The sequence below is a fragment of the Mercenaria mercenaria genome, chromosome 4, assembly GCF_021730395.1.
Source record: "Mercenaria mercenaria strain notata chromosome 4, MADL_Memer_1, whole genome shotgun sequence".
Taxonomy (NCBI): Eukaryota; Metazoa; Mollusca; class Bivalvia; order Venerida; family Veneridae; genus Mercenaria; species Mercenaria mercenaria.
The window spans coordinates 83,594,021-83,620,766 of NC_069364.1; the positions used below are offsets into that span (position 1 = coordinate 83,594,021).

General features: G+C 36.7%; 1 protein-coding gene across 2 annotated transcripts; it reads right to left on the reverse strand.

Moving 5' to 3' along the window:
- Nucleotides 1–240: 240 nt before the first annotated feature.
- Nucleotides 241–25,700, reverse strand: LOC123552325 (E3 ubiquitin/ISG15 ligase TRIM25-like). Of its 2 annotated transcripts, none has more exons than XM_045341889.2 (9): nt 25,593–25,700; nt 17,545–18,670; nt 16,626–16,754; nt 15,687–15,834; nt 11,291–11,370; nt 6,439–6,620; nt 5,096–5,210; nt 2,995–3,151; nt 241–379 (listed from the first exon to the last, which is right to left on the reverse strand). In XM_045341889.2, the coding sequence occupies exons 2-9, from the start codon at nt 18,656–18,658 to the stop codon at nt 373–375; spliced, it is 1,932 nt and encodes a 643-aa protein (XP_045197824.2). In that variant the 5' UTR covers nt 18,659–18,670; nt 25,593–25,700; the 3' UTR covers nt 241–372. The 2 variants fall into 2 exon arrangements, with proteins under 2 accessions (XP_045197824.2, XP_045197825.2); XM_045341890.2 differs by having other exon boundaries at nt 257–392.
- Nucleotides 25,701–26,746: the final 1,046 nt, after the last annotated feature.

Below are 26,746 nucleotides of genomic sequence, written 5' to 3' on the forward strand. Positions count from 1 at the left end.
TAGTCATTAAAGTGTATGGACGTTCAGTTTTACTACCTAAGATATGAAATTTTGCTTTTAACATAATATTTGCAATCTTGTTGTAACAATAACATCTACTCATCTTTACAAATTACTGCTTCAAGTCTAACACCAACAAAATATTTACAATCATTACATTTTTAATCTATCCTGGTTATTACATTATTTTTTTTTCAGCAAAATAATTTGAAATATTATAATTTCGAAATTACAATTTTAATTTCCCAAGGTCAGATTCCAATTTCTTACATGGCCTAGTCTTCCTTGGGGGATGGTAGGATTGTACTGCTGGTTTCCATAGTAACCATGTTGTTGTGGAAAATGACCAAATTGCCGCTGGTTGCTTCTACTTCAAGACCTGTCAATGAGAACTTTATAAGACATGTTTTTATCGTACACAAAGTTAACTCTAACAAGGCATATATCCTAAATTATAATGCAAGATGAGCATATCCACGGACGAAGTTGTAATACTGTCAGACTATTAAATCAGCGGTTGTGAGATTCTGTTCTCTTTTTCACAAAGTTTTAAGTTAACTTACCTTCTTATATTCCTTTATATATTATTATTATTACGACATCCATGAAAGTGTGAATACTTAAGAGTCAGCAAATAGAAGAACTCATGCACGATCACAGTTTATACAAGAGCTTTGCAAAGCGGGGCAATATATGCCTGACCTACTAGATCAGAGGAGGAGGATGTTTTAAAAGAATTTTTTTCTTGGGTGTGCGTGTGTGGTATGGGAGGGGGATGTAATGTGGCAGCAGGTAGGGGAGATGGACCTTTGATATACAGACCACCTTTATGCCAAGTTAATACCCTTAATGGTTATCAAATGCTCTGCACAAAATATGATGAACATATTTGACCTTGCTGTGATCTTGACCTTGACCTACAAACCTGGTTCATGCACTCATATGCCAAGATTGAAGTCATTACCTTGAATGGTTATCAAGTTATGCTCTGCACACAAAATATGACAGACAGATTTGACCGTGACCTTTGACCTGGTTCATGCACTCTGCACATCGTCTCATTGCCACCTACCTATATGCCAAGATGCAAATACCTTGAATGGATACTGAGTTATGCTCTGGATATGAAATATGAAGGGCAAATTTGACTTTTGACCAACCAACCTGCTTCATGTGCTCTGCACTTCGTCTCATTGCAACCTACCTCTATGCCAAGTTTAAAGTAAATACCTCGAACCATTGTCAAGTTATGCTCTGGACACGTAATATGAAGGGCAAATTTGACCTTTTGAGCTCATTTGTGGCTTTGACCTTGGACCTACCGACCTGCTTTATGTGCTCTGCACATCTTCTCATTGCCATCTACCAATTTGTCAAGTTTAGTCTATACCTTGAATGGTTATTGAGTTGTGCTCCGGACACAAATATGATGGACTGGCAGACGGACATATGTGCCGTCACATGTCCATTTTTAGCTCACCTGAGTTCGAAGTACTCAAAGGTGAGCTTTAGTGATCGCCCTGTGTCTGTCGTCAACAATTTGACCGTTAACACTCTAGAGGTCACATTTTTGGCCCAATCTTAATGAAACTTGGTCAGAATGTTACCCTCAATAAAATCTTGGACGAGTTCGATATTGGGTCATCTGGGATCAAAAACTAGGTCATCAGGTCAAATCAAAGGAAAAGCTTGTTAACACTCTAGAGGTCACATTTTTGGCCCAATCTTAATGAAACTTGGTCAGAATGTTACCCTCAATAAAATCTTGGACAAGTTTGATATTGGGTCATCTGGGGTCAAAAACTAGGTCATCAGGTCAAATCAAAGGAAAAGCTTGTTAACACTTTAGAGGTCACATTTTTGGCCCAATCTTAATGAAACTTGGTCAGAATGTTACCCTCAATAAAATCTTGGACGAGTTCAATATTGGGTCATCTGGGGTCAAAAACTAGGTCACCAGGTCAAATCAAAGGAAAAGCTTGTTAATACTCTAGAGGTCACAATTTTGGCCCAATCTTAATGAAACTTGACCAGAATGTTAATCTTGATGATCTTAAGGTCCAGTTTGAATCTGGGTCATGTAGGATCAAAAACTAGGTCACCAGGTCAAATCAAAGGAAAAGCTAGTTTACACTGTAGAGGCCACATTTATGACCATATCATTATGAAACTTGGTCAGAATGTTAATCTTGATGATCTTAAGGTCAAGTTTAAATCTGGGTCAGGTGGGGTCAAAAACTAGGTCACTAGGTCAGATCAAAGGAAAAGCTTGTTAACACTGTAGAGGCCATATTTATGACTGTATCTTCATGAAACTTAGTCAGAATGTTAAACTTGATGATCTTTAGGGCAAGTTTGAATTTGGGTCATGTCGGGTCAAAAACTAGGTCACCAGGTCAAATCAAAGGAAAAGCTAGTTAACACTTTAGAGGCCACATTTATGACCATATCTTAATGAAACTTGGTCAGAATGTTAATCTTGATCTTTAGGTCAAGTTTAAATCTGGGTCAGCTGGGGTCAAAAACTAGGTCACTAGGTCATATCAAAGGAAAACCTTGTTAACCCTCTAGAGGCCACATTTATGACTGTATATTCATGAAACTTAGTCAGAATGTTAAACTTGATGATCTTTAGGTCAAGTTCGAATCTGGGTAAGTCGGGTCAAAAACTAGGTCACGGGGTCAAATCAAAGGAATGGCTAGTTAACACTTTAGAGACCACATTTATGACCATATCTTAATGAAACTTGGTCAGAATGTTAATCTTAATGATCTTTAGGTCTGTAGGTCAGGTGAGCGATACAGGGCCTTCATGGCCCTCTTGTTTTTTAAAAACTGGCACAAAAAAATGTTGAGACCTGTCACATAATGCAACCTTTCGATTGGATAATTTCAAAGCTGAGCTCAAAATATCAACCAATCAGGTGCTTTAAATTTTAGACTGGTTTCCAAGCTCTTTTCTTTAACTTAGTCCAAGTAGTCATAAAGAATTACCTATAATAGGCCCTCTGTCTTGATGCAGCTACCGGACGTGCACTGTTGGCAAAAGACTCAAGCCAGGATGGGACACTTTGACTGGCATCAACAAGCACATGAATCAAGTCCCTGGTCATGTGTTTGTTCATTTCATTGAAGAATGAAGTTACTAGTCCTGAAATAAATATGATGTTTCAATGTAAAAACTGGCTGTAAATGTTGATTGCAAAACATGGATTTGTAAAATACAAAATGAGGGCACAGAGCTAAAAGGTTCTGTCTTCCTGCTTTGCCTTTATATTGTTGGCCCATTTTCCCTCCGATTTTGCTGTACAAACGGGTCACTGACTGATGGAAAGAACACTAACCTTGTCTCCCAAATTGGTTTTCAATTATTAGGACTAGTAAGTATACACAAATGAACAACTTGTCTTGGTAGTTGAGTCTGGAAAAACACAGGTTTTCATGGCTGTAGCATAGACAACAAGAGCTGTCACAGGAGACAGCGTGCTTGACTATTTCGATGCTAGACAGTGAAACTGGGCACATGTGAGGAAGCTGGAACTGTCACTGGAGTGTTTAATGACTCCAATGGTGAATGAAGATATTGCCATGGACAATAGCTTGTGTCTGTGTCAAAAATATTAAGTAATAAGAGAGATAAAGATAAAGTGTATCAAAACACTAAATAAGTATAATTCTAAGCAAAAAGGGGGTAATTCTAAGCAAAAAGGGGGCATAATATTATGATGTGGGTGATGCTGTGGAATAACAATTTCAAGTTTGAATCAAATCCATTTAGTAATGACTGATATATAGTTAAAGTGCATCAAAATTAACCTGAAAGACTATGTAAAAGGGGGGCATAATTCATTAAATATTGGTACCAGAGTTATGCACCTTGTGTCATATGATGTGAGTGATGATGTGGAACAACTACTTCAAGTTTGAATCAAATCCATTTAGTAATAACTGAGATATAGTGGAAACGCATCAAAATTAACCTTAAGTTCTAAGTAAAAGGGGGCATAATTTATGAAAAATTGGTGCCAGAGTTATGAACATTGTGTCATAATTATGATGTGGATGATAAGGTGGAATAAGTATTTTAAGTTTGGATCAAATCAATTTAGTAATAACTGAGATAGAGTGAAAGTGCATCAAAACATAAAACCTGAAATTCTAAGTAAAATGGGTGATAATTCATTAAATATTGGTACCAGAGTTATGAACCTTGTGTCATATGACGTGGGAGATGATGTGGAACACATATTTCCAGTTTGAATCAAATCCATTTAGTAATAACTGAGATAGAGTGAAAGTGCATCAAAACTTTAACCTGAAATTCTAAGTAAGAAGGGGGGATAATTCCTGAAATATTGGTGTGATAGTGATGGCCCTTGTGCCATAAGTTGTGGGTGAAGATGAGGAATAACTGTTTTAAGTTTGAAACAAATTCATCAAGCAATTACCGAGATAAAGAGAAAGTGCATCAAAACTTTAAGCAAGGTGCGGACGCAGATGCCGGGTCGAGTAGGACAGCTCTCCATACTTGATATAGTCGAGCTAAAAATCTAATAAACATCAGGAAGAAACAGGTCAAGAACACTTTCATTTTGCTTGCAAATTTATTGATTGTTAATAAGCCATTAGAGAATAAATTACATAAAGGAAGCATTTGTGTATTCAAGTTTATCTATAGTGGACATTGGTTACTCATATTAGCCTCTCCTCCAGAAAAATGTAATTTAAGTGGAGAAGAGTGGAGCATCTTCTGCAACATATAGGTGATGCTCTAATTCCAGATGCTTCCCTTCAAAGTGCTAGGTGTAAAACATCTACACACAGGGCACTCAGCTGGATAAAGTTAGAAATTTAACCTGTAGGAGAGTGTTCAAACACACCTCCTTTCGTTTTGCGGTCCTGTATCACTGGTCCACCGAGTCAGTTCCCAGTAAGGTTAATAATAGCCCCTAATGCTTGATATTTACTGTTTTTATCAGCTTTTCAATCTAAAGCACTTCTACATTTCTTAACAAGAACTGTGTGCAAATATGTAAATGTTTATGCTTAGCTACCCACAGGAGTCGTATAAATAACAGCAAAATTGAATACATACCTGTTCTAGTTAGGTCAAGTTTACACATTCTGTTGAGGTATTCATCTTTATTATTGGGAAGATCAAAGTTTACAATATGCTGTACCTTGGGGACATCTTTACCTTGAGCAGCCACCTAAAAACAATTGAATTTACTACAATGTAGATAATGGTATTTTTTGCCTTACTTTTACTTCAGTATTGTACACAACAGACACATTAAATGCTTTGAAAAGAATTTGCAGAGATAATGCTGAACGTTTTCAATTTACATATGGCAATGTTTACAAAAACTAGTCAAAACAGAACATTTCTTTTATGTGTTTCAGTTTGGTGTAATGTCACACTGACAGAACTGCAGGTCATAACATTATGGTGACTTTCCAGCTTTTTTCTGGTAGAGGAAGACCCTAGATAGCCCCTCTAGGCATTCTTTCAGGCATGGATGTGCACCTGGCTAGAATAATCCAGCTGGACAGCTTCCTCACATGATGACTTCTACAACCTAAGCAATGTTTCAAATCATAGTGCTGTAGGGCAAGTGATTTGAAGTCAGCAACCTTTACCACTTGGCCAGTAAGATCTCTAAATTGCAAATATAACCCAATCTACAGTACAATGTGGAGGAACATACAGATTATTCATTCACCAGTCTGTAACATTTTTTGCAATCTGAAGTGCAGGGATGTGATTTTTTGTCTTTTCAGCTGATTTCCTAATTCTGAAGAGAAAGTTTTGAAAAAAAAGTTGTCAAATTTGGAAAGACTAAAGTTCAAAAATTGTAATATCGTTGAAAGGTGTTGAGGGTTACCTCTTATTTCCTCGTTTTTGGTCAATTGGCAATCACATCCCTGAAGTGGGCATTATATATATCCCAAATAAAGTTGTTTCATACACTGTCAATGACAGACACACTAGGTGGGGACTAAGAAAAAGGTTAAGCATTACTCTGCATTAGCTAGCAACTTCCATTCATAAATTTGTAATTTCACAGACTACTCAGCTGCAAAAAATGTTAGTTTTTGCACAAACATGGTCACTTAACTTTTATGATAAAAAGTTCCAATGAGTTTTATTGCTCTCAGGTTTTCCATCTACTGCACCAATAAGATAAACATCGTCTTTTTAGTTCTGTAGATTGTGTAATTATAGTGACACTTTTTTGGTGATTTCATAAACAAACAGACAATTGCATTTTCAACAATTTTTGCATTCTAATTGGATATGCATTTACATAAACCATCAAATAAAACACTATAAAGCCCTTGGCAGGTGTTAATAAAATTATCTGTAAATTCTACATCTTGCTTTCTATAACATGTTTAGATAAAATATGGCCACATTATTTATGAATTTTGTGTTACCGATGTTGTAACTAGGATTGGCTTCTCCCCAGTGCTGAACAATCGAAGAGCTTCTTCTCTTTTTCTGCGTGTATGGGAACCATGGATACTTGTCACCGGGTATTTCCTTAATGATAGAAATTCTTCCAGGGCATCTGCACCATCTTTTGTCTCCACATAAATGATGACTAATGAGCCTGGGCCTAAACATGTGTATGTATAATACTGTATAATTAACAGTATATGCAAGGGACTAATTTTCAAAGATTTGGTTGTTGAATAAATCCGCAAGAATAAAATTTCAACATGCAAATTGAAATAACAAGAGCTGTTCGTAAAACACATACCGGTATGACAATCATGATGGGTTGTCCCATTTTCAGTCCTGTGATCACTATGACCTTGACTTTTGACCTACTAGCCCCTAAAACAAGAGGGGTCATCAACTTCATAAGACAAAATATGCTATCATGTTTGAAGATACTGGGTTAAGTGTTTCTCAAGTTATTTTTATGTGGAAACTGTTTTTTAAGGTTCAGACCATTGTGACCTTGACCTCTGACTTACTGACCCCCAAAACAATATAGGTTCTTCTACTTCAATCAGCCCAATCATGCTGTCACGTTTGAAGTTTCTTGGTGAAGTGATTCTCAAATTACCATGCAATAATAGTTTTAAATGTTCAGGTCCCTGTGTCCTTGACCTCTGACCCCTAAAACAAAAGGAGTCAGCTCATGCTATCAAATTTGAAGGTTCTGGGTAAAGTGGTTCTCAAGTTATTGGGCAGAAACTGTTTTCAAGATTCATGTCCCTGCAACCTTGAACTTTGAGCTATTGACTCCAAAAACTAAATAGGTCATCTACTTCATAAGCCAAATCATGCTATCAACTTTAAAAGTTCTGGGTCAAATGATTCACAAGTTATTGGTTGGAAATGGTTCAGGCCTTATGCCCTTGACCTATCAAGTTTGGTGTAATTCTGACCAGTAGTTTCAGAGAAGAAAATGTTTATGTAAAATGTTGACAAAGGAAGCTGGATGATCCACACCTGACCAACCATCTATACTAATAGCTCAACCTGAACACAGTTGAGGTGAGCTAAAAATATCACAATGGGAACACTGTCTGTTCTAGACTATCCGAAGGTACAAACCTATTCATTCCAACCAAGAGAATAGGCTCAAGACCCCAACTACCATGGATTACCCAAAGCATTAAACGTCAGATTAGGAAACGAAATAAGATGTTCCAAAAGGTCAAAAACAACACCAACCCAAAGGTCAAACAACATTACCCAGTACATAAATTTTAAAAATCTTGTCAGGAAAAATATCAAAGAAGCACATGATAACTACATAGACTATGTCCTAGAATGTCAAGATGATCCGGATAACTCACAAACAGGTCAAAATTTCTCTTGTAAGAAACTTTTCTCTCTTGCCAAAAATGCCAAGCAAGACTCCCAAGGCATTTCCCCACTCCTAGAAAACGGTCAAATTCATACAGATGATAAAAAGAAGGCCAATATCCTCAATCATCAATTCCAGTTCGTGTTCACCCCAATGTCACCTCTCAAACTGGGCCAACTCTGTAAAATGAAAGTGCAATCTCTACTCTCCATACCAACTGATTACCAACCAAATTATCCCAAAATGCCAAAGGTCACTATAGGCATAAATGGTGTTCAGAAACTCCTTTCGTCCCTAAAAATAGATAAAGCATGTGGTCCCATTGGTCTAAAGCCGATCCTTCTTAAAAATCTTAGTGAACAAATCTCACCACTAGTCACTAAGCTCTTTCAAAGGTCCCTTGACACGGGCACTATCCCAGCTGACTGGACCAAGGCCAATGTCACTCCTTTATTTAAGAAGGGCGACAAAAGCAATCCTGCAAATTACCGGCCTATATCCCTAACTTGCATCCTTTGTAAGTCACTGGAACATATCATAGCCTCTAATATTACCAAGCACTTCCAGGTTAACAATGTCCTCTATGACCTACAGCATGGGTTCAGAAAGAAAAGGTCATGCGAAACGCAGTTACTCGAACTTGTAGAAGATCTATCCAGAAACTTAATTCAAGGCCACCTGATCCTTCTGGACTTCTCTAAAGCATTTGACAAGGTTAACCATCTGAAACTTCTGTATAAACTTCATCAACATGGTGTTCAGGGCACCACGTTGCAATGGGTCAAGTCATTTTTGATTGGCAGGCGCCAGTCTGTCCTTGTGAATGGTGAAACATCAGAAGAAGTTCCAGTAACGTCTGGAGTCCCACAGGGCTCCATCCTAGGCCCCCTTCTATTCTTACTCTACATTAATGACCTGCCTGAAAATCTAATTTCACAGGTTCGGTTATTCGCCGATGACACTGCTGTCTACTTAACTGTAAATAGTTCTGCCCAAGAAAACATCCTCCAGCAAGACTTAAATAGGTTACAAATATGGGAAAGTAAGTGGGACATGGAGTTCAACCCCTCAAAGTGCACTGTTATGAACATAACAAGGTCAAAAATTCCTTTTAAATCAAATTACACACTCAATGGCCAAGTCTTGGAAACAGTTCCTGATGCAAAGTACCTTGGGGTCACTATATCCTCAGATCTAAATTGGAATAAACACATCAATTTAGTCACGTCCAAAGCTACCCGAACACTAAACATCATTAAACGAAATATCCCATGCAAGAACCCAAAAATTCAAGAAGTAGCTTATAAATCACTAGTCAGGCCACAGCTAGAATATGCTAGATGTGTTTGGAACCCTTACACCCAACAAAACATCCACCAGATCGAAATGATTCAGCGGAGGGCAGCGCGATGGGTAAATCATGACTACTCCCCTTACAGCAGTGTCACAAACATGCTATGTCAGCTGAGATGACGTACCCTTGAAGATAGGAGATCTGATTCACGCCTCCTTATGTTCTACAAGATAGTAAATGGTTTGGTTGCTGTGCCACTCCCCCCCTATGTCAGCCCCCCATCCCATCTAACAAGATATATGCATCCCCACTCCTATACTCAGATCCTCACTCCCTGTAATTATTATTTATGTACTCTTTCTTCCCAGCCGCCATAGTACTTCGGAATGCCCTTCCAGTACAGCTTGTGCAAGCCCCCACCCTGAATCAGTTTAAACAGGGTGTGACCAAGCTTGTACACAATGCTTAACATGATAGACCTGTTTTTAAACTGCTTTTATCTGTAAATCCTTCTTGTTTTTAACACTATCAACTGTATTTATACTGCAATACACACCGTGTATTACTTTTATCCTCCTATCCAATCTACTTTTAACTTCTTGTACAGGCGCGCAGCTGCACATAATACTCGCAGACAGGAGCGCTGCAGTATAAATAGATAGATAGATAGATAGACTCAAACTTGTGATTTCCTAATTAGAAATCTTGTAACAAGACAAACTACTTCGAAATAATTGACTTTTGTAAGCTAAAATATATAATGAACAAGAGCTGTCCATAAGACAGCGCGCTCCACTATTCGGCGATTTGACAGTAAAATGAATATATGTCTCAATAAGAGACCTCTACTTTGAAAGGAAGATACACCAAGGGGCATAATTCTGTCAAGAACACAAAACAGAGTTATTGGGATTGTTACCACACATGCAGATGATGATGGTAAAGATATATTTTGAGTTTCAAGTCATTATTTTATAAAGTACCAAAGCTATGTCCAGAAAACGAAGTTTGTCAAAAAATTTAAGTATGAAAGGGGCATAATTTGGTCAAAAATACATATCAGAGTTATGGGGATTGTTACCACACATGCAGATGATGATGATAAAGAATAAGTTTCAAGTCTTTATCTAATATTGTACTTAAGTTATATCCAGTAAGCGAAGTTTGCCAAAAAACTTTTAAGTATGAAAGGGACATAATTCTGTCATAAATAAAATAAGAGTTATGGGGATTGTAACCACACATGCTGATGATGAAATAAAGAAATATATTTAATTTCAAGTCATTATCTGTTAAAGTACCAAAGATATGTATATAAACGAAGCTTTCGAAAAACTTAACATGAAAATAATTCCAAGTATAACAACTTGGTGACCTTGACCTTGCGTATAATGGGCCCAGCCCTTGCACATACTTTCTTCGTATGCTGGACAATGTTTATGTGAATTTACAGTATGATATAAGCAATAGTAACAAAGACATGACAGAAAAACAAAGGTTGCCGAAAAACTTTAACCTTAAAAATAACGTAAGTATAACACCTTGGTGACCTTGACCTTGGGTATAATGAGCCCAGCCTCTGCACATACTTTGTTTGTATGCTGGGCAATGTATGTGAACTTACAGTAAGATATAAGCAATAGTAACAAAGATATGACAGAAAAACAAAGGTTGCCGAAAAACTTTAACCTTAAAAATAACCAAAGTGTAACACCTTGGTGACCTTGACCTTATGTATAATAAGCCCAGCCCCTGCATATACTTTGTTTGTATGCTGGACTTTGTTTATGTGAAGTTATAGTAAGATATAAGCAATAGTAACAAAGATATGACAGAAAAACAAAGGTTGCCAAAAAACTAACCAAGAAAGCTCACGCTGAAGTCAGGGCGAGTAGAATAGCCCCCCTATTCTACGAATTGTGGAGCTAGAAGGGATCATAAATCAGCCAGAGACAATCATGCTACTAAGTTTGATGGTTGTCTGCACAAGCATTCTTTTGTTTTTGAAAAACTTTTATAGTCTAATAGAGGTCACTGTGACCTTAATTACTGATATGTTGTCTCCAGACTGACAAATCAATCAACAAAAGCAAACAGAATTACTCTCTCCTCTTTGAAAGTGGTTCTGACATGGGCATTAAAACTACAAATTTTAAACAAACCATAATACCTGATTTGGCAAGGTGATAAAGCAGGATGGTCAACTTATCATGTTCTTCTACCCATAATACTTGCTGAGAGATTCCACCACTGCATGGTTAAAAATACAGTTAATATATACATAAATTTGAACATAAAATGTACAATAAATATAACTGCAATGCTAACATATAATAGGGTTATCATTATAGTAGCTTGATCTGTGATGCTGTATTCGGCTTGAGTGAATTTTGCCAGGTCGGATAACAAGGTGGGAAAGCACCGAGTGATCCGACTTGGTAAAATCCACTTGAGCCGAATACAAAATCCCAGATATAGCAACTGTAATAATGACCCTTTTATTATCGAATGAAATCTTTGATGTTTTAACAGTTTACTGATGTTGAAATAGAACTGAGGGTAGTTTTTTGTGTGCGCTATTTATAGAAATGTGTTGGGTCATATTAAATGAAAGTAGTCTGGCAACATGCAATACAAAAGGTAAAATACTGACATTTTTTTCAGCCTGTTTGTATAGGTATATAATAAAATATTGTACTTTTCCCTTTGCCGATTTGTATTCAAAGGGCTTTTTTCCTTTCTGTAGCATAGTAGCAAAGAAAGCAGTTTTTCACTAAACAGACTTTATATTTTTAGCTTGACTATTCAAAGAATAGTCTAGCTATTCTACTCACCCTGGCGTCGGTGTCACACCTTGGTTAAGTTTTTGCATGCAAGTACATACAGCCATCAATTAAAGCTTATAGCTTTGAAACTTATTTTTTCTTTTTCTAGGTCAATTACCAACCTCTCTGGGTCAAGTCCCATAACTCTGACATGTATTTTGAGCAAATTTTGCCCCCTTTTGGACTTAGAAAATTTTGGTTAAAGTTTTACATGCAAGTTATTATCTCCAAAACTAATGCAGATATTGATTTGAAACTTCACATGTGTCTTCGGGGTTATAAAACTAGTTGATAGCAGCAAGTCCCATAACTCTGACTTTCATTTTGGCCAAATTATGCCCCCTTTTGGACTTAGAAAATTCTGGTTAAAGTTTTGCGTGCAAGTACATACAGCTATTTCTAAAAGGCATATAGATTTGAAACTTATTTTTTCTTTTTCTAGATCAATTACCAACCTCACTGGGTCAAGTCCCATAACTCTGACATGTTTTTTGAGCAAATTATGCCCCCTTTTAGACTTAGAAAATTTTGGTTAAAGTTTTACATGCAAGTTATTATCTCCAAAACTAATGCAGATATTGATTTGAAACTTCACATGTGTCTTCGGGGTTATAAAACTAGTTGATAGCAGCAAGTCTCATAACTCTGACCTTCATTTTGGCCAAATTATGCCCCCTTTTGGACTTAGAAAATTCTGGTTAAAGTTTTGCGTGCAAGTACATACAGCTATTACTAAAAGGCATATAGATTTGAAACTTATTTTTTCTTTTTCTAGATCAATTACTAACCTCACTTGATCAAGTTCCATAACTCTGGCATGTATTTTGGGCAAATTATGCCCCCTTTTGGACTTTGAAAATTCTGGTTAAAGTTTTACATGCGAGTTTCTATCTCCAAAACTAATGCAGATATTGAATTGAAACTTCACATGTGCCTTAGGGGTTATAAAACTAGTTGATAGCAGCAAGTCCCATAACTGATATGCATTTTGGTCAAATTATTCCCCCTTTTGAACTTAAAACTCTTTTGATATTTAACCTTTTTAGGTAATATTTTCCTGCCTCTGGGACAATATTTCAAATAGTCGAGCTTGGCTGTCTTAGGGACAGCTCTTGTTATTTTTATTCCCCTTTGACCGTCATGCTATTTTACCTCAAAATAAATGGCACACTGGGCATGCTCTCCTCATAGGGGAAAAACACTCTAATATATCATGTTTTAAAGTCTAATGTAGACTCTTAAAGTGCTTGTTCATAGTCACTGGGTCAAAAATGTTCAACTTACTTAGTTTGGCATAAAATGTATAAATGACATTGACAATACCTAAGTGTCAGGAAAGAGGTTTTAATACAATCTTTTAGCGTACACCTCAATCCTATCACATTAAATATTATTATGTTTGTATGAAATGCATATTTGGAAAATAAATATTGTTTAAACCAATACCTAAGTGTGTGTGTGTGTGTGTTCAGGTTTAGCGTCTTCAAATCATATAAACGATGATAAATGTCTACTTGTGGCAGTGAGCACAATACCTAACTTTATAGTGCTGCCTCACTGGAATATCATACTGTCACATGATTTCCCTCCCAGTAACGACTATACTGACAACGGGCTGACCAGTCCTTGAACTATCCTCTAAATGCGGAGCGCCAAGCGAGGAAACCCATGACCTCCCACACATGAAGCATAATGCCCCGGTGCTCTAACACTAGGCTACTGAGTTGGTTTCTCAGTAAGTTAAAATAAGTCAGATATTGGCAGAAATGACGAGTGCAGATTTTCTTCAATAAAGGTGTTACAAAGTTTACTACCTTAAACACACATTGTATTTTTAAATTTTACTAGGGTATTTTGCAAAAAGCATAATTTTATGTGGATATTAGTTTATTCCCCTGACAACTTTCAAAATATTCACATTTTAAGATATTTTGGAGAGAACTAAATTTTCACCAAAAAAATCAGTTCTGATTGCTATATAAGCTTTATTTTTTCCATTTTTTTCTTACTTTAGCATTTTGTCATGAAACTTTGCATGAACATGTTTTCTGCAACTATAAAAAGCTCATCATATTGATAAATATATCTACTAAGAATAAAGTTATGAAATAACAAAATCTACTGAAATAGCAAGAGGTCCAAAAGGGCCTAAGTCGCTCACCTGAAGAGAACCTTAACCATCTGACTTTGCTTCTAACTAGGTTTGGTGAAAATCTTTTCAGCTGTTCATTAAAAATAAATCTATCTAAAGTTGTTTTTTCTATATTTTGCTGTGATGCACCAAGTGTCTCTAACTGAACATATTTGGTAAAGGACCTTATAATAAATGATGCTACAAATCAATTTTGATGAAGATCCATTAAGCGGTCCATGCGAACATGTCATTTAAAGGCATTTCTATTTTTAACATTAGCATCCCCTTAAAGGAGCCAAACGCTCCCTATAACTGAACAAATTCTGGAGAGGACCATAATTGAGCCGTGCCATGAGAAAATCAACATAATGGGTTTGCGGCCAGCATGGATCCAGACCATGCGCAGGCTGGTCTGGATCCATGCTGTTCGCTTTTAAAGCCTACTGCAATTAGAGAAACCGTTAGCGAACAGCATGGATCCTGACCAGACAAATTCAGTTTGATGAAGATCCATCAAGCAGTTCATGACAAGAAATCAGTTAAAGGAATTTCTATTTTTAACTCCTAACAGGGGCCAATTGTCCCCACTTGTACAAACTTGGGAGAGGGCCTTATAATGATGCTACAGGCTAAGTTTGATAAGGATCCATCAAACGGTTCATAAGTAGTTGTTAAAAGGTATTTTCGTTTTTAGACCTAGCTGTATCTAAAAGGGGTCAACTGCCACCATTCAAAAAAATTTGGGAGAGGACCTTATAATGATGCTACAAACCAAGATCCATCAGGCAGTTCATGAGAAGTTGTTTAAATGTATTCCTAATTTTATCTCTTGTGGCTCCTAAAATGGACCATTTGTGTGCCCCCATTTGTATAAAATTGGGAGAAGACCTTATAATGATGCTATAGACAAAGTCTGATGAAGATCCATAAAGCAGTTCATGAGAAGAAGTCTTTTAAAAGTACTTCTATTTTTAAAATCAGGTGGCCCAAAAATGGGCCCGAGAGCCCTCATTTAAAAAAACCTTGGGGAGGACCTTACAATGATGCTACAGACCAAGTTTGATGAAGATCCATCTAGCTGTTCATGAAAAGAAGTCATTTAATGGTATTTCTAATTTAAGTTCTAGCAGCCCCTAAAAGGGACCAAGTGCCCCAATTTGAAAAAAATATTTAAGAAGACCTAATATTGATGCTACAGACCAAGCTTGATAAAGATCCATCCAACAGTTCATGAGAAGTTCTTTTAAGTTTTATTATTTTTATTTTTTGCTATTGCGACCCCTAAAAGGGACCAACGTGAATCATCTCAACAAACCTGATAGAGCTCCATGCCAGGATGCCATTGACCAAGTTTGATGTAATTCTGACCAGCAGTATGAGAGGAGAAGATGTTTAAGTAAAAATGTTGATGCAGGATGCAGGACCATCAACAAAAACTAATAGCTCACGCTGACCAAAGTTCAGGTGAGCAAAAAAGCGATCTACCTCCATGTTATAGGCTTTTTGTTCCTTAAATGAATCTCTTAACAGAATACAAGAAAAGCAGAAGAGTAAAACGAAAATGTTGCTTAAATACAACTGTCCCATCTTTCAGCTTACCAACATACCTACAATTTTCTTCTTGTGTTGGAAAATTAGACAGATTTGCATGACTGTTTTCAAACAGCTGACATGTATCACCTGACTCAGAAAGCTCACCATTTGGATCTGGACAATCTGTTTGTTCATCAGTTGAACTCATTCTTGACTGCTGAACTGCCATTAGAAACAATATTGATACTTATTACATGGTTTTCAGTGAATGATACAGGTATTTCTGTGGAAATAACTAGCAATGCCTTTTTTTCTCCAGTTGTTTGGGAATGGTGGCAAGGCCCATTAGGAGGGGATTATTGCTCCATAATGAATAAAATGGGGGAAAAGTTGTGCCATAATAAAAACATTATTCATATATGTTACACTTGAAAAGAAATTGACTTAACTTTTATTTATTTTATGCTTTCCAGTGAAATACTGAAATTTATCAGTGAAATGAAATTGATATTTTCACTGCTTCAAACAAAACGGTCCCCAAAACACTGCAATTTCATAATGATAAATACCAATATATTGAGGGTTGAGTACAATACTGCCATAATGTCTATTAAATAAAGAAGGAGTTATGGCAGTATTGCGCTCAGCCCTCGATATGTTTTTCACAGGTACAGAACTACAAAATGTCTAAATTAAGGTTAAAACCCTTAAAAAGCATGAAATAAAAGAATATTTTGTTACTTTTACATGTACAATTTTATTAGGAGTGATGTTGCCGTGGATAGAGGTCAGGGGTGACTTTGTCACAGGGAGGTCAAATGGTGATTATGTCATGGGGGAAGTCAGGCAATGATTTCATTACAAAGAAGTCAGTGGGTGAATTTGTCCTAATTCCTATAGTTAGATATGCTGTTGATAGATACTTTCTATGAGCCAATGCAAAATCTTTCACAGTCCCTATCTGAAATTATTAATACATCCTCAGCTTGGTCTAGAATTGCAGTACGTCCTACCTGTTTGTGCCTGTTCATCTTTTTGCAATTTTTTTTTCATATTCTCGAGAGCTGTAGCCTCAGGAACCTCTTTAGCTGGATCTTGAAAACCTTCAGTTTTCCCATCATTTGAACTCATTTCCATCTGCTCTGTTGTCAATAGAAACAAAACTCGGGTTAACTTTATTTACAATTTCTAATAGACTATAATAAAACAATTCTACATATTTATTCCTTAGATAAACACATACCCAACACCTTAAAGGCACTGGCCTCCAGATGGTTCAACAATAAAAAAAAGAAAAGATTTTGTGTTAGATATCTGGAAATTATTGCTATATTTCTTAAGAATGCTTTAAAACTTAATTACTGACAGACTATATGTTATATATGGAAACACGAGTAGTAGTTGTTTTTACTAAATTTTACGATGAAAATCGAAAAGCGTTTGTAACACTTTACTTGAGATAAACTGCGTCGACATGCATTGTACCCTAAATCCTCCATAGAGATATTGGTAGTGACAACGGAAAATTTCTTTACTGCCGCGGCGGTCCTGGTTCAATTCCAGACGCGGTCACCTTTTTTTCTTAATTTAGCATTTATAAAATAGTTAGAAACAGAAATTCATATTCTAATGTTCATAATATGACCAAACTTCAATATGAAAGAAAAATATATTTTTAGCCAAAAGCTGGAGGTCAGTGCCTTCAACTTTTACTAGATTTTTTAGGGGCACAAGAGTCACTACATTACACTAAATTAAAGCGAGTGAACCATTATACAGCCACATCTATGCAAAACTATGCCTGTTTTAATTTACGATTACTGCAAATAAAGACCCATTTTTCACTATCCTAAGTGTGACCTTGGTATATATATTGATTACATGAAACATACATATATATTAAAGCAGATTTCATTGTAACTTATAATATACCCATTTGTTTGCAGATGCTCAGGATTGGCTGAGGTACCATGTTGATCAAAGCTTCTAACTCTGCTGGCATCCCAATGTCTGTGTGCCCAGCTCCTTTAATAGACAATATCTGCTCCTGCAAACCCTGGATTTGAAGTGAGAACCCATCTAACGCTAGAAACAGACTTGTCATCTGGGTACAGGGCTCCAATACTTCTAGAATTTTTTCAATTTTCTGAACTTTGCCGAGCGTTTTCTGGCATTGGATAAAATAAGCCTGAGTTTTTTCTTCATTGTCCTGTACACCATGCAACTGCATCTGCTGGAATCCCGAAATCAAATTATCAACATGTTCTTTAAATTTTTTAATTGTCTCATTATTTTCAGCTGCCTTAGCTTTCAACTGATCATTTTCAGTCAGAATGTCATTTACAGACTGAAATAAAAATGTCTGCAAAGCTTCCAGTTCGCTTTTGACTTCACAAAATTTTATCTTTACTTCGTCTTTAGTTACAATGTCTTTTAACTCTCTAATCTCATCACATGTCCTATGATTAACAACCACACATGTACTGCATAAGAGCTCATTGTGATGTATGCATACGTAGTCCACTTTCTTGTCTAAATGTTTACTACAATTTCGGTGGTCAGAATCCAGACTGATTCTAATAATGTCATGATCTTTGAAGAGTTTCAACTCTTCATGAAGACTGGTACACCTCGAACAAAGGTTTCCAGCACAATCTTCACAAACGGCAAAAAATTCGCTTACTTTCCCTGAACAGGAGATGCAGTTCTTGTTATTTTTATTCTTTTGCTCAGTTCTATCGTTATAAGCTTCAATTAGCGGTAAAATGGTGTAATTGTAGGGTAGCAGTTTAGCCCAATCTTTTGGGCTTTTAGTTGTATCTGGGATTCTTGTGATCTGTCTACAAGTAGGGCAAGGTAAGTCTCCTGCAGCATATTTGCCTGAGTCCTGTCCTTCAATGTAGGAACTAATACACGGCTCGCAAAATGTGTGAAGGCAGGCTAAAGCTCTTGGTGATTTATAGACTTCATAGCATATAGGGCACTTGAGAAGTTCTTCAAATTTTTCTCCCTGGTACAGTGACCTGTACTCTATAGATGATGCCATTCTATACTGATGCTGAAATGAAAAGTAACACTAATGAATATCAGAAAACTGGATACAGCTATTTTTGATGAATCTTGGGGCAAATCAAGGATTTACTAGCACACTTCATGCTGTGAAGTTTTATTGAAATACAACCAGTGGCTTGGGGGAGTGGACAAGAGTTTGACTCCTAGACTGAATCTCTACACATGTACCAGTAGACATTATGCACTGTAACCAAACCGGCATAACTTAGTGAAAAATCACTCAATACAGTTATAACTTACACCAACATGATTGTATTTTATTTGCAGAAGTTTTTGAATGGTAGTTTAGTCATGACATTCAAATAATCACAATTGTTTATGACTGACACAATTGTCAATGTTACAAAACTAATTTCTCAGAAATGAAAAATGACAAAATCTTATTGTAAATGATCTGGTCAATTTCTTCCCCCACCAAAAAGAGCAAGTACTGGCTAGAGAGGAAAGGACTGACCGGTCAATCAATTTCTTCCCCCACCTGACAGATCAAGTATATCATTAGTATATGATAGGGGGGAAAGAACTTACCGTTCAATTTCTTCTTCCCACCCGACAGGTCAAGTTCTGGCTAGGGGGGAAAGAACTGACTGGTCAATTTCTTCCCCCATCTGATAGGTCAAGTATAATTATGCTAGAGGGGAAAGAACTGACCGGTCATTTTCTTCCCTCACCTAACAGAGCAAGTACTGGCTAAGGGGGGAAAGAACTGACCGGTTAATTTCTTCCCCCACCTGACATTTAAGTACTGGCTAGGGGGGAAACAACTGACTGGTCAGTTTCTTCCCGCACATAACAGAGCAGGTACTGGTCTGGGGGGGGGGGGGGGGAGGGGGGTTGGGGAAGAACTGACCAGTCAATTTCTTCCCCCACCTAACAGGTCAAGTACCAGCTAGTGGGGCGGGGGGAAGACCTGACTGGTCAATTTCTTTCCCCACCTAACTGGTCAGGTACTGGTAGGTGGGAGAAGAACTGAGCAGCAGTAAATTCCTTACCTTAGAAGAAATTAAAACAGGAAAAAGGCCATCAATTTAAAAAAAATACAACAGAAATTGAAATATGTTCATTTAAAAATATTTCTTTAATTAAGACAAAATATGAAACATATTTCTTATTTTATATGAAATTTAAATGAAAACCTACTATCGGAAATAAAAAACAGGCTAGTTAAGGATAACCATGAATAACCAGTTCCAATTCACTAATACCACAGTCACACATACCGCTCAAATAGCTACGTCGAGCTACGGATAGAAACGTAGTAACCCGTATCGATCCGTACCTGAGCCGTACGAATTGGTACGAACTGATACGGATTACTACATTAAGGTACGTCTCAGGTACGTTTCAATACGGGTCGATACGGATTACTATGTTTTTATCCGTGGCTAGACGTAGCTTTCCGCGCCGTATGTGTGACTGGGGTATAACAGGGGAAATAATTGACTAACCAGGAAAATTGACGAGGGTGGGGGGAAAGAATTGACTAGTTAGTTTTTCCCCCCATAAGAATGATCGAGAGTAACTTGTATCTATTAGAAGTAAAATGTCTACTATTCTTTTCAAAACAATAGGCTTTTAATAAAAATTCATCTGTTACTTCTCTCCTTGCCATTGTTTACACATGCACTGCTTTAGTGTGTACAGAATAGTTTTAGCTTAATTATTTTGTTGGGTTTAACATTGCACCGACACATATGTAGTATAGGTCATTTGGTTGACTATCCAGCTTTGATTCTGGAGAAAGACCCCAGGTGTCCCTCAGTGCATTATTTCATCACGAGTGGGCACCTGGTAGAACCACCAACCTTCCGTAAGCCTGAGCTGGATGACTTCCAGAAGGTCGGTACTTCTACCCTGGCACGGAGGATGGTTTCTGAATATTGTATCCTGGAAACTGTAACTTTAGTAATTTTTCATACTTATAAAAAACACATCTAAACAACTTCCCAGGATTTTTTATTAAAGATCAGAATTATAATGTATACTCTAATAACTCTTTTAGAAGAAAATCAGCTTGATGGCTTCCAGATATTGTATCCTGGATACTGTAACTTTGGTAATTTTTCATACATTGTACTTATAAAAAACACATCTAAACAACTTCCCTGGATTTTTTACTATAAATCAGAATTATAATGTATACTCTTTGAGAAGAAAATCAGCTTTTTAGATTTCAATCAAATACTTTTCATTCACTGATGTTTTTAACATACACACTGGTTTAGTCAGTACAGGATAGCTTTGATATTTATCAGATGACCTGTGAAAAATGATACATGCAAACATTTAATAAAATGTTTGTCTGAATGTGTTACTAACGATCTGCAAGCCATTGCCGAGAATTAGATGAGAATTTATACAATAATTGAAATCTCACTGCAGAAGTTATCAACTTACCCTCTATGCTCTAAAATCCGCTATACCCTAAAGCACTGTTCAACCCTAAAGGACTGAACTGGTCTAACTCTAAGGAAGCGGTATATTTTCAGAATATCTGAGTTTACAGATAATCTGATTTTTTTTTATCTGTAACTTTACAGATTATCTGTATGAAAACTGCAGAAATTACATTTATTCTCAAAACCACAGCTTTAAATTAATTACTTTATTTACAGTATGCACAAATAAAGGTCATTTGTGATTTTTTTTAGCCACTTTAGTTCACACAGGAGCTCAAGGTCAGGGACACAGATTTTTCGGCCTTGTCCGTCCTTTATATTTTGATGGGAACTTACGGCCTCTAGGAATATGATGCAAAGTTTCTATATTCATAAAGGTCGTAAGTTCTGTCATTATATATAAAGGCCAGACAAGGCTGCAAAAAGTCTGCATTCCCGACCTCGAGCTCCCTTGAGCTAACCGTAAGTAAATCAATTAATTTCAAGCTGCCATTATGTGCCAAAATACACACTGGCAGACACTTGCAGGTGAAGCCCCCGCCCCTGCCAGATATCAGCCGATATTTTTAGTCTTTTAAAACACACTGAGCAAATATCTCAAACATTAAATATGTTATGTTACAAATTCAGCAGGTTTTAAAAATTAATTATGCAATAAAAACTAAAGATAACTTACTCTGAGTGCGAAAGGTCTAAGGCGCTGGTTCATATTGCTGTAGGTTTTTGTCAGGGCTGTGGGTTCGCTCCCCGACATGGGCAATCTTTTTTTTCAAATGATTTTTTTTTTTAATCTTGAGATTATATCATTAAAAAGAATATGAAAATATTAGAAATATTACATTTGAAAACAAGAGCACCGCCTTGCAGGTGCTGACGCTCATCTGATTTTTTTTGTGTAATAGAAATATTGTCCTACCCATGATTTTCTAAGTCCAAAAAGGGCCATCATTCTTGCAAAAAGCAGGATAGAGTTATGTTTCTTGATGTACAGTGTCCACTTATGATGGTGAAAAACTGTTGCAAGTTTTAAACAATAGCTTTGATAGTTTATGAGAAAAGTTGACTTAAACATAATACTCAACCAAGAAAAGGATTTTCTAAGTCCAAAAGGGGCAATAACTATTGCAAAAAGCAGGATGGAGTTATGTTGCTTGCTGCACAGGGTCAGCTTATGATGGTGAACAAGTGTTGCAAGTTTCAAAGCAATAGCTTTGATAGTTTAAGAGAAAAAGTTGACCTAAACATAAAACTTAACCAAGAAATCTGATATTTTCTAAGTCCAAAAGGGGCTATAAATCTTGCAAAAAGCAGGATGGAGTTATGTTTCTTACTGTACAAGGTCAACTTATGATGGTGAACAAGTATTACAAGTTTTAAAGCAATAGCTTTGATAGTTTAGGATAAAAGCTGACCTAAACATAAAACTTAACCAAGAAAACTGATTTTCTAAGTCCAAAAGGGGCAATAAATCTTGCAAAAAGCAAGATGGAGTTATGTTTCTTGATGTACAGGGTCTGCTTATGATGGTGAACAAGTATTCCAAGTTTCAAAGCAATAGCTTTGATAGTTTAGGAGAAAAGTTGACCTAAACATAAAACTTAACCAAGAAATCTGATATTTTCTAAGTACAAAAGGGGCCATAAATCTTGCAAAAAGAAAATGGAGTTATGTTTCTTGCTATACAGGGTCAGCTTATGATGGTGAACAAGTATTCCAAGTTTCAAAGCAATAGCTTTGATAGTTTAGGAGAAAAGCTGACCTAAACATAAAACTTAACCAGACAACGCCGACGCAGACGCCGACGCTGACAACCACTCAAGTGATGACAATAACTCATCATTTTTTTTCAAAAAATCAGATGAGCTAAAAAAACAGAAGAAAAAAACAGATCACTCATAGCATGCTCAACTTTTCTAAGTGCTTGACTCTGAATTAGAGCTTTGCCAGTAAAAAGGGGCTAAATCTGTCAAAATTCTAATCAGAGTTATCCATGTGGGGATTGTTTCTTATAGTGTAGCCTTTGATAGTAAATAACTATATTTCAAGTTTCAAGTCAATAGCTTTGATAGCAACAGAGATATTGGACGTTTAATATAAAACTTTAACCAAAAAATTCTATTTAGTTAAAAAAGGACATCAAGTTAGAGTTATGGGGATTGTTTCTCCTTTTTTAAGTCAAAAACTTTGATAGCAACAGAGATATTTGACTTTAACCAACGTCGATGCTGAGGCCGACACCGACGCTGGGGCGAGTGCAATAGCTCTACATTTTCTTTGAAAAGTCAAGCTAAAAAACAACTTGTATTCTCAGTGATCCCACTCAGTATTTTTTTCAAGGGTAAACCAAAAAGTAGTATAAAATACACAGAATGGCAACTGGCTGTAATCTCGCGTGAGCTCGTGTCAGAGCGTGATTCGGCATTATCTTACTAAAAACAAACATCGGCTAGCATTGAGTTACAATTTGTACCTTTAAAACTACATTTAAAATACATGTTAGCTTCTAAAACAAAATTAGTTTAATGTGAAATGGTCTTAAGACACGAAGTACACGTTTTTTTTTTTTGCCATCGAAAGAAGCGTAGTCATATGGTGATAATTATTTTACCGATGAATAATTGCATTCGCATACAAAATGGCGCCTGGAGAAAGCGCCACTTCCGGTAAACGAGATCTCGTTTTTTTGTCACGGGAGGTTGGCGAGATTTGCTCTATATACCTTTCAAGTTGCCAATCTATTTATTTTTATAGCTCTTTGGGTAAACTTACTCCCTGAACACAAAAACTGGGGTAAATCTCAATTTTTGAGGGTATGAAAATTATAAATAAAAATTTCTATTTATGGTTAAACTCCAACAACCACTTATTTTGGAAACGTTTTGGTTACTTTAAAATTTCTGAACTTTAGCATTAGTAGTGTCAGTTGTTGCGAAGTATCACATGTTTTATTATTTGCCGTAAAGCCTCGAATTGCGACTTTCTTGCAGACGGAGAGAGATTAGATTGGTTACCATTTTAAAGTGCTAATTCATTTCCAGGGGCGTTAAAATATAACCCGTCTACATTTTTATGACATCACTGAGCAAACATCTGCAGTTAGCCAATCGATTCGCCGGGAACATAGTATTTCCAAGGTTTATTTTTAGGACAAACCTCAGGCTGGGATTCCACATTAACCTATAATAATTCGTGCTCGGCATTTTCGTATGTGCACGATCTCGCACGGGGTAAAAAATATATGCGGGATTTTTATTTTTTTTACGTGATTTATGCAATATTTTACATGAGTCAGAACACTGATTCTGAACCAGCCCCTTTGCCCTCTCGACCACTGCGGCAGATGACTTTCAAGGTGAGTATTTTTATCATAACCACTGATGATATCGTCTGTGTCCCGGATGTGTTGGTAAATTTCAGTGCACATCATCAAGCTCGGATCTATTCTCGTACTTCTTGGACAAGCAATTTGTGTTGAAACGCTAGGAGTAAGTCGTCTTGTGTTTCTCCGAGCATTGATAGTATATGAGAGTTTTTCTAAACATGCTGAAATTGTAACAGAAGTTGTTGTATGATCGGGACATGTGCTCAGTATGATTTAAAAGGTGAAAATATATTGGCTGAAGGTTGGCCAGCGGCGTCGCAACTGGGGCGGCAGGGGTGGCGGTCATCGCCCCAATAATTCGGCCAGTAACGACAAGACGGTGTTTCAATTACTTTGAAAATGTCCAGATTTTTTCATCAACTTTCTACCCTCTTGCTAAACAGCGGAAATCAATAGAACGTTACCAGGGACACTGTTGGAATATTGTTGAAAGTTCGGATGCAGTTTTCTCGCGTTTGCTAGCACGCATGTAAGAAAATTTGGTACCGTCGTGCGCAGAATTTGATAGACAACAAATGGAATATATAGTTTTAGAAAATATTTATTTAGAAAAAATACAGCAAGCGAAAAACTGAAGGGACATAGAACTTTGCTCTAGGTGAAATGCTTTCCCTTGTGTTTTTCTTATAGGGTAGGGACTGGACCTAGGCATGAGCCGAACCCCTGTGGGGCAGATTGGGAGGGGGTGTTGTGCTGACACCTAAGTTTCTGTGTCAGAATATAGTTAAACCAGTTTTTTAAACACTCAGTCTTGAATTTTGGTGAAAAATCTGTAAATTTATAGATTATCATTAAATTTTTAACAATCTGTAAATATACGCTTTCTTTAATTCTTAGAGTTAGACATCTACATCTACATCTACATCTTTCAACCAACCGTCGATTTCCGACTATCACTGGGCGGCGTTGTCAGAGAAACAGTTGTTAAAGAATGATATGTTATAATGTTAAAATGATAAAAGCTAAAAAAGACAGTATGCTACAGTTAAAATGGGGCAGAGGCAATAGAATTACATACTGACCACCGCCAGCCTCTCTCTCAAGGCTATCTATCTATCTATAAATACTGCATGACTGTTGAACTTCTTCAATAAAATTATAAAGGCAAAAAAGTATAACATACTTACTTGAAGGAAAATATCTAATATTTAAAATTTTACAACGTTTCAAATATCCCGCGAGAAATCACATTGCAAATGGCGTGATTAAATAAAGGGGAATAATCAATGTACAATTATTCTAGATAATCTGGTTCCCTGTTTTAGACGTCACTACTTTCTATGAAAGCACTACCATAGTGTACCTGTATCGGCATTGATACTAGCCTTACTCATTTGGCTTATCGGGATGACTTATTTTATGATCTGATCTTATTTAGTTGTCATCCCTCTAACTTCTAAGCCTTACCCGTATCTGCATTTTACTGACATTAAACAATCCAAAAAAAGTCATAATGTACTGGTCAGACTTACTTGCTCTCATAAATAAGACATTAATATTCATGTAGAAACTTTAATGTCAACATAAATTCATTATCAGAGATGTAATCATTACAAATACTTTGTACATGTACCAAAAATGTTCCCAACGGATTTCATTGGGGATTTCCTATTTACAGAAATATGCAGAATAAGTTTGGACGTCCTATTATTTGGATTATATTGATACTCGAAATTATCTCACTTATGAGCAAATTTTATCGAGGGTGTGTGTGCGCTTGATGTAAGATGTTAATCGCGCGATCTATAGTCCAAGAGAGCACGTTTGAATGTATCATTTTTGGTACAAGTTACAACTGAGTCCGGTAATGAGTTCCAATCGTCACTTGTTTAACTGATTTAGAGTTGGATCTTCCTTGTTGCCTTGGGTTGTATTCCAGGAGGACATAAGCGGGGACGGCCACCAGGTCGTAGACGATTTTGTGTAGGAATGCCAAACGTTGGTCTCGTCGGCGCTCCTTTAAGGGTTTCCACTTCAGGTCATCATGTTACAAACACTACTTTTGCGCCCATAATCGTTAGAAACGAAACGCGCTGCGCGCCTTTGTACACCCTCAAGCTTGTCTATGTCTTTCTGGAGGTGGGGGTCCCAGACAACACTTGCATAATCTAACACAGATCGAACTAGGGAAATGTATGCTTGTTCTTTGAAAGCTTTTCAGATTGACACTTATTTTCAAGAACTCCCAAGTATGGATTGTCTTGCACTTGTTGTAGAAAATGATTGTTCAATGTATAGTTGTAGGTTGATGGTACTTTGCTACGATGAATTGACGTAAGGT

Coding starts and splice junctions, on each gene's coding strand:
- LOC123552325 (XM_045341890.2), bottom strand. CDS start 18,658: ATGGCATCATCTATAGAGTACAGGTCACTGTACCAGGGAGAAAAATTT. Junction 15,835..16,625: donor AGATGAACAGGCACAAACAG/GTAGGACGTACT, acceptor TTCTAATGGCAG/TTCAGCAGTCAAGAATGAGT. Junction 6,621..11,290: donor TTATCACCTTGCCAAATCAG/GTATTATGGTTT, acceptor ACACATGTTTAG/GCCCAGGCTCATTAGTCATC.